Source organism: Austrofundulus limnaeus, unplaced genomic scaffold (genome assembly GCF_001266775.1).
Source record: "Austrofundulus limnaeus strain Quisiro unplaced genomic scaffold, Austrofundulus_limnaeus-1.0 Scaffold476, whole genome shotgun sequence".
Taxonomy (NCBI): domain Eukaryota; kingdom Metazoa; phylum Chordata; class Actinopteri; order Cyprinodontiformes; family Rivulidae; genus Austrofundulus; species Austrofundulus limnaeus.
In genome coordinates, this window is record NW_013952878.1 from 222,250 (window position 1) to 231,567 (window position 9,318).

The 9,318-nt window shown below is 36.8% G+C and overlaps 1 protein-coding gene across 8 annotated transcripts in view; it reads right to left on the reverse strand.

The window, feature by feature from the left end:
- LOC106529922 (syntaxin-binding protein 5) overlaps positions 1-9,318 on the reverse strand; it is a 108,537-nt gene that overhangs the window by 60,713 nt on the left and 38,506 nt on the right. For all 8 annotated transcript variants that reach the window (XM_014025449.1, XM_014025443.1, XM_014025441.1 and 5 more), the window contains 3 exons: positions 5,896-5,979; positions 3,483-3,606; positions 3,238-3,316 (listed from right to left, as the gene is read on the reverse strand). In XM_014025449.1, coding sequence (XP_013880903.1) covers positions 3,238-3,316; positions 3,483-3,606; positions 5,896-5,979 — 287 coding nt within the window. The remainder of the gene's footprint in view (positions 1-3,237; positions 3,317-3,482; positions 3,607-5,895; positions 5,980-9,318) is intronic.

The window sequence follows — 9,318 nt, forward strand, 5'->3', positions numbered from 1 at the left end:
AAGACCCAACACTCTGGATGAGCTTAAGACACAAGACCCAACACTCTGGATGAGCTTAAGACACAAGACCCAACACTCTGGATGAGCTTAAGGCTGCTATCGAAGCATCCTGGACCTCCATAACACCTCAGCAGTGCCACAGGCTGATTGCCTCCATGCCACGCCGCATTGAAGCAGTCATTTCTGCAAAATGATTCCCAACTAAGTATTGAGTGCATAACTGAACATAATTATTTGAAGGTTGACTTTTTTGTATTAAAAACACTTTTCTTTTATTGGTCGGATGAAATATGTTAATTTTTTGAGATAGGGATTTTTGATTTTTCTTTACTTTTTTGCCAAAATATCAATATTAAATCAATAAAAGACTTGAACTACTTCAGTTGGTGTGCAATGAATCTTAAATATATGAAAGTTTAATGTTTATCAGTACATTACAGAAAATAATGAACTTTATCACAACACGCTAATTTTTTGGTAAGGACCTGTAAATGCTGACATCAGAACTGCCCTTAGGAGTGTTACCAGAGTGTTCTATAAATATTTTGGTTTTCTAAGGACACGAAGGCTTAAGAGCATAGATAGAAGTTGGAAGCCATTGCATTTTTGTGTTCTGATTAGACTCGCATGCATAAGTGCTGGGTGAGATGGAATTTTTAGATCTGAGAATAAACATTTTTGCAGGGAATTGGACTTGGTCTTCAGCACAATTATTTGGGCATCCAATTTTGAAGACTTTCAAACTGCCCCATCCTAATTTTTCTTTGCATGTGTAGCCATGTAGCCAAAAAAATATCTTTTAATAAAAATGGTTCAATCATTTAATTTAAACTTTTGAAATGCTTAGGATGTTCCATTATGAAAAACATAAAAAACATGGGTTTTTGTCATCTGCAAACATTTTCCTTCTGTTTTCATTTTAAACAACTTTCTCAGAATCTAGGTTGTACTTTGACTCAGTCATAAGTTGTTTCACACGACACCAGCTTCAATTATAGTAATTATAACACGATTAGCCAGTTGTCTGAGTATAAAAGCTACTGGTCATGTTCCAGGTTTTCATCTGTGAAAGCATCAACAAGACGAGCCTGTTTGTTCCAGAACAACAGGAAAGGTGAAGCATATGAATTTAGACAGGCAGCGGTGTGCACAGACATTTTGGGGGGTGTGTGGGGGGAGGTGCTCAAGTGAAAAAAGTGCACCAGCTGTCTTAGTATTGTTAAATTTATTACAGGCACATCTTGTACATTGTGTTTATCCATTTCAATTTATAAGCCATAGTCTGCCTGATGCAAATGTTTCACATTAATGACTCTACAGCAGGGGTGCCCAAACATTTTCCCCGAGGGGGCCAAAATGAAAATCTATCCATGGCTGCGGGCCAAATGCAGTTATATAATACATAAAATACAAATACTTTTAAAGTAAAGTGCTTTATTTTTAACGATTAAGCTATGCAATGTCCCTCTTTTGTTTTAGTCTGTGCACTTGGCGAAAGTCTGCCATACGCTCATGTAGCAAAGGCTCATGGGACATTTCATAAATTGATCAAATATGAGTTTTTGTAGCCTTATAAAGTGTGCAAATCAACATGCGGGGTTAAATCTGATCTAAATATTTCTTGTTGTCGTTTCATGTTTCATGTTTAATCCTAATAAATCAAAGATATGTCAGCACCATGACTGAAAACTACCTTCACAACAGCCCTTTTATATAATCATTTGACCGATGGAAACACTGTGTTTCTACCTAACAGGTTACAACCTTGTAACTTTGGCAACTGTTGGTGGGCCAAATCTAATRGCTTGGCGGGCCAAATTTGGCCCACGGGCCCCACTTTGGGCTTCTCTGCTCTACAGGTTGATTTATGTAACAATCAAATTGGTGCAAACAGAACAAAGACTAATATTGACAATTTGTGCATACTTTGGTGTCTATAAAACAATCAAGTGTTTTGTTTTGACACACACAAAATTGCTTGTGATTTTCTTGATCTATGGAGGATCTTCCTCCCATCTCTCCCTCAGAGAGTTGTTTCTGTCCACACTCTGCATTCTGACATTTCAGCTTTTTCTGCATCTGATTAATATTTTCAAGTATTTGTCTCCATCTTCTGTGCTCACATGTCGTACTGCAGGACAGCATAGAGCTGCTTCTCTGTTGTAGCTGCCTAAAAGACCAAGAATATAAATTATGATGAATATTTGGGTAAAACTCCTTAGTGAGTAGAGTGATTACAATTAAATACAACATTTAGACTCACCAGACTGTGACTAATTTAACACCTTAACAGGGGTGTCAAACTCACACAAGGTGGCCAAAATTCAATACTTGGTCCAAGCCAAGGGCTCACTTCTGCCAATATTTATTGAAGTAATGTTATTCTCATATAACTAGAAATACAAATGATCTTTTCCAAATTATGTTTCATGTAGTATTTACTACATAAATAACCTAACAGATAAAAATAATTACATTTAGACTCATCTTAAACAATAATTTCTTATGCCTTATATTCCATCAACAACTGTTTAATTTATTATGACCCCCGCACGCGAAGCGGGGTCATAATAAATTAAACACTTTACGTACGGTTTATTTATTTCAGTGATTTGTGGTCAACCGTAGCACAAAAACTGCTGTACCAATTAACATGAAATTTGGCAGGACTGTAGATGAGTCTGACCTACACTGCGCCAGCCAACGGTTTTACGATAGACGCCATATTTGAGGAGGGGGCTCCTTTCAAAGTGGGGGTATACAGTATATATCGCACACGATACATAAGCAAAATTAATTAAATCAATGCTTCTTTTAGAGACTCCAGATCATCAAACTCAACAGCTGTTTATGAATAATGAGTTAATCATCTTCACAGATGCAAGTAAAGTTTATAACATCTGAGGTTTAGGGGGCAAATTACCTGCTGATTAGACATCACCAGGTTCTCTGCTGAGCAGCAGAGGAAAAGAAGCACAAGCCACTTTCATTGTTCACTATCACGCAGTGCCGTGGCCACAGGTGTGTGTATGAAGAAGTGTGAGCATGAGGGCAAAATTGCTCTGGGCGTTTTAGGAAACGTAGTTTATTGTAAAAGTTTAATGTGTGAAACCATTGGCCACAGAAAGGCTATCACTGTAAAAAAAGGCGGGGTGCACCTGGGGTCAATCACACATCTGTGTAGACAGGAGTTATGTAGAGACACAGGATGGGTGAGAACTCACTGGTCACACCTACCCAGCTCTTGTAGTTTTATACTCCACTTTCAGGATAGGCTTGCATGGCTCTGGCTTTTTTCCATCCTTAGGCTGTTTTCCTGTTGCAGGTCAAAAAAAAAAGAAAAAGAAAAAAACATGAAACTTCTATCTGCTCAGAACATTTGATGTACACACATCTGTCCCACCTTGAAGGAACTGCTACACTTAACTTATGTCTCTTTGTGCATATAAACACATAATGTGGTAGTAGAAAACAGCTCGAACCATGTGGTGTGATGATCTTGTCAGGCTTGGCTGGGACTCGAACGTTCCACATGGTCAAAGTGCCATCGGAGTGGCTGCAAACAAACTGTTTACCCTCATGGTGCCAAGCCACTGAGTGGATTGCCTGAGAGTCACAGCAGCACATTGTCAGGTTGGAAAGCATCTCAAAAACCCATAAAACAAAGAGATCAAAGGGTGTGTCCAGGCATTACTGTCTAACAGCATCTAAATTAGCTGTTAGCTAAAATCGATCAGCTACTGTGAAGTTTCATTTTATTATTTTCAACTACCACTATTTACATTTATAAAATCTCTTTATATTAGCACGATAAATTCTTCATTTGTCTTTTGTTTTTGTTGTTTGACAGCCTGCCAGCAAAAGGCGAAGACAGCAAAAATGTTTTTACCTGTTTGTTTGCAGAGCATGCATCTGCATTTTTAGCTAAATATTGCATGAATCACTGTATCCGTTTTAATTAAACTCTCAGAAAGTAATCATTGACTCAACATCTACAAGTCATTAACTGTTGGACTTCACCCTTTTCAAGATGGCTGCCACAGCCAAATGATCTAATAAAACACAAAATGTCTATAACTCAGTTAAATTTACAAATACAGAGCTAAAACATAGTGTCAGTGGTAGGCACTGCTAATAAAAAAAATTAGCTCCGCAATTTCAAAAGCACTTATGAAAATATTTAGGTCCGCAACTTCAAAAGCGCTTATTACATATAAATATTAGTGGAAGCTAATTCTAAAGCGTAGGTTCAATTTGACACTTTCTAGCTGGCTAAAACTCATGTACATATATGTACAATGCTGCCCACTAGTGGTGTATGAACCCTCGTACAGCTCGTTTTACAACCACCGAATGTGGGGGTCTGATTTCCTGAAACAGAACTTTGACTCCTGGGTGTAAAAATTAAAAACTTGTTGAGGCTTGCTCGGCTGATTCTTTAAAAAGTTGCTGAGGATTGCTATTTCGGCTGATTCTTTGTCTTTTTCTTTTGCTTGTTGTAGATTTTTCATTAAAGAAGCATCAATAAAGTAATTTTAAAACTGTTTATTAGAAAACTGAAGCGATGCACTCTGGGTACATTTGTGACGGGAAACGAAAGCATAGAGAACAGGAAAATGGTATTTTCCCTTCAAAATAAGAGCTTGGATTTTAGTTCTCCATGTTTCCATTGGGTCGATTTCAGTTCACCTGAAACTCAGACTGAAGAAGTCTCTTGGAGAAGAGACGAAACATTTAAAGAAGAACCCATCCAGAGGACCTACTTATTTTTTGTCTTTTTGATTTTTGAGATGCATCAGGATGTTTTCCTTTTCCATGTAGTTGCAGCTGCTCAAATTGACCACTAGATGTCAGTCTTCGTCAGCATAAGTCTATTAACCCGTTGCTTCGACCAATTACGTCAAGTATTGAGCTCCAGCGTTTAAACTTAAACTTTTTTTAAAAAGGGAGCTCCGATTGTAAAGTAAAATAAATCAATACAAACAAAATTTTAGTATGGATTACAAACGTTTACTGTTTTTGCTGGGAAAGGGAGTTCTAAACATTGCCTTCCTGCTACGTAAGCAGACACAAAGCATTGTGGGAAATGTCTGTAAAATGTGGATCCCTGCTGGCTACTGAATATTGTCTTTTGCACTGTGTTTATTATAATTTAACAGAAGCCATATGAGTAATTTAGATTGCTGCCAGCAAAAATACTTTGCWAAGCTGACCTACTAAAATGAGAACCATCTGAACCGTGACCCAACGGAAGGACGTATACCTTCCCAAAAATGGTGTTTAGCTGAGACGGGAGCTGTTGGATGGATCACATGCATTGTGATTACTGACAGCAATACCTTCCGCTGTTCAAGATAATGATTACCGATAGATAATTAGATATTAGCAGATCTGCAACTTAAATATAAAAAGTGCAAATCCGCTTATGAATTATAAAAATTAGTAAGTCCACTAAATCGCAAACAAAATGTTTAGGTCTGCAATTAGCAGATTTGCGCTTTAGCGGACTGGTGCCCACCACTGCTTAGTGTGAAAGTAGCTGAGAGTCATTCATAGGCCTAACAGATGGTATATATGTTTAAAATGTTGCTAATAACTATGGTGAGTTAAATGTTTGTAAGTCAATAATCTTACAAATCAGTGGATGGATCTGAATAAACTTTTCAAGAAATAATCATTGGATGGTATATCTACAACTGACTGACTTTAAAAACAACCCAATCAAGATCATTTTAGTTTAAATGTTTATTTTACTTTGTTTTACTTAATACTGATTGAAAATAAATGTTAATAAAAATCTGAGTCCATACAAACAGATCATGTTTCAAGTTTTGCAAAAAAATAAATAAATAAATAAACAGTTCTCTCTCTCTATAAAACAGTATAAAGCCTCACCTCATCGTAATTGTAGCGATAGTCTGCCTTTTTACACTTTAAATCCCACAACACAACCACTCCACACTCAAATCCAATCAGGAGCTGCAATAACAAGAAACACAGAGTTAGTACAGCTTTAAACATCAGCCTCTCGTGCTCCACACAAAGAAAATACAGTATTTCATCATGTTTTTTGTCACTTGTGTGACTGGTTCCCTGTTAGCAAAGTATCTCATGAATCACTAGACAGTTTACTGAAACTCTCAGAAAGTAATCACAGGATGTACATCTACTTAACTTCTGGGATCAACCCAACTCAAGAGGGCTGCCACAGGTAAATTATTTTGGAAATACAAAAAGGCTATCAAAACGAAAAAATAAGTAGGTCCTCTGGATGGGTTCTTCAAAGAAGAACCCATCCAGAGGACCTACTTATTATTATTATTATTTTTACCTGGATTACTGAGATGCATCAGGACACAAAAAGGCTATATTTCAGGCAATTCTATAGATGTAGATCTAAACTTTGCTGTGGTAGTACCTGGGAGTCATTCACATCATAAACTCTGAGCGCTAACAGATCACTTTGTTTAAAATATTTACAATAAAATAAGCATTCCTTGAAAGAGTGCCTGTTGCCCATTGCTTTGCAAGCCACAGTTTTGAACAAAGTTTGCTTGTTGTGCATTTGAGCAGTTTTCTTTACTTCTTTATGGATATTCAATGATTAATACATCACAATCAACCTGGACATTTAAATGACAGAAAAGTCAGGAAGAAATGGTTGACCGTCTCCATTGACCTTTTACAGTTGTTAATGCTCATGGCTCAGTGTCAGTTTTTACTGATGCATTGTGGCCTAGATGTCTACTTCCTGTTCACTCAGTCTAAACAGAGTTCATATCTACCAGTTTCAGCTCTGCAGTCATTCTGACATCCAGCAACATTACATGTTGAAGACATTCAGCTATCATTACTAATATACCAGTAAAACTCATTTTAAAATACAGTTATATATAAAAGTTCATTAAAAGATGTAAAAGACATTCAAGAGTTGAACACAGAACTTGAATACAGAGAACATCTATGAATGTGTCTGAGCATGGTGCCTGATTGTATATGCACAACCAACTACACCTCGCTGCAGCAAACAGGAAGGGGTGGGGTTGTGCCCGAGGCCCGAGCCATACCATATATGGAAATGAACCCATTGCAACCCGGAAATTTAGGGGGCGCTGTTTCCTATAATAGCAGCGGATTATTGTTTTTTATTTTTTATTGATCTTTATAGATTGTTGTTGTGTCTGCCGAGTGGTGAATAAATCCACATGACCACCAGTCCACTGGGAGTTACTTCTGCTTTATTCACCTTCCACATAACACCAGAACTTTTTATTTACTTAACTCTGGCTAACAGCAACCGTTAGTGGTACTTCTGGTATTAGCAACTTGGTATTTCAAAATAAGAGTCTGTTTTATTACAGTCAGAACCTGGTCCGTTGAAATCTATGAAGCAATAAATTTTCAACTAAACTATCGGTTATTCCTCATTTTCAACACATTATCTGGATATTGTTTAACAAAACATTGAATGAAATTAAATAGACTGAATTATTTTTTCTAAAGAAATATTCATTAGAAAAATCTTGAACAGTGTTGAAAGCAAATCTGAAAAGTAAATTTAACATTAATATAAATATATTGTTTTCATTTCATTCTCCAAAAATGGGTAAATGGTCCATTGTTTTATTTTTTTAAATGTTTAACACTGTAGATCCGACCATTTCATATGAAACAAATACATTTTAATAACAAGAGGCTCCCTGTAAATAAATGAACACTAGCTAACTACCTTTTTATTTCTTGACTGTATTTTTTTATAACCTGGCCAGTGTAGCTAATTTCTTTAAAAACAATTCTGTGGCTATGTCTGGTGAATGGTCTGATGAAACATGTTGTACAACATGTTGTTTCTGACAATAGAGTTAAACTTTCATTTTGACAAAAATAAAAGGATTGACTGTTCTTCTATTTCTGGAGTATAAAATAAAAATAGGAACAACACCCGTTTTTTGATTTTCAATACCAGTTTTTAAAATAAAAATATGACGAAAAAGTACATCTGCTATGTTAAAGCATTTGTAAGTGATCAATGATACAGCGCCCCCTTCATTTCCGGAGTGTAATGGAGCTACTTCCATATATGGTATGGCTCGGGCACGACCCCGCCCCTTACTGTTTGCTGCAGCGAGGGCTTACTCTGCACAACAGCAACTGTAAAAAGGTCAATACAGGTCAATATTGGGCAAATTTTGCTTGTTTTGAACATAATGAGTAACACCCACTTACACATTATATCAGATTATGAATACCCAAGAAGAAACCCTGCTCTATGACAGAAGCAGCCTCCTACAGCACACAACGGGTTGCACAAAGCTGTAAGAAATATACAGGCTAAGAGATAATGGTGTTGACTGGGCCTTGAAGCTTCCCTAACGCCAACTTGACGGATCAGCAGTCCTGACTGAACACAGTTCAGACCAGCTGACTGTTCAAACGCTCTGAAAGAGGACCTACGCAGTATCAGGAAACTACAGTACTTTTGTAGAGCTAATATCCAAGTTTTTAGGCAACAAAAAATAGAGAATGCCCAGAGGGATGAATACTTTGTCAACTGTAATAGGTCTGAAACGCATGTATGCTAAGTCCTATAATCAGCTACGTAGAGAGATGAAGAGTTCCAAAATGGAGCGCCAAGAAAATGACAGAAATTGTCAAAAGTGTGAGAACTTTTTTAAATTAAACCGAAAAGACAACCCAGTGCTGTGTATGCATGTTCTCAATGTTTCAGTACAAGAACAGAAAACAGCTGCTGCATTCATCAAACGTGTCCAGAATTAACAACCGGTATCGTTTATGTCAGAGATTTTTAACCCATGGGCTGCAGCCCAATTGTGGGCCATGAGCGCCACCTTGAGGGTATCAAAAGAACAACAGTTTTTAACTTTGGGCCACAGAGGGCTGCGGGACCGCATTGATTTTGAATAAGGTGCAATACACTTTCTCACCACTAGTAGTGGTAGTGCACCACTCAGCTGTTTAACAACTTTTTCAATATGTAGAAGAAGAACCTTAGAAAACTGCTGAAAATGGAAACTTATTTAAAATGAAAGGTAGAAGCAAAAATGAAAGTAACTCGTCAAAAAACACCAAAATTTGTCACTAATTTGAAGTGCAGCTTCTGGTTTTACCATGCAATATTTTAAAAGTTCAAAGCATTATCAAATACAGTTACAGCTACAACTATATTTTAATTTGCACTTTATCAAATTATTTTTTGTAATTTATTTTTAAATATTTTAATGTATTTTAAAGAAACTTTAAACTTGTCAGAAAGCTGCTGTTACTGTTTGTCACTAATATGAAGAGCAGCTTCTGGTT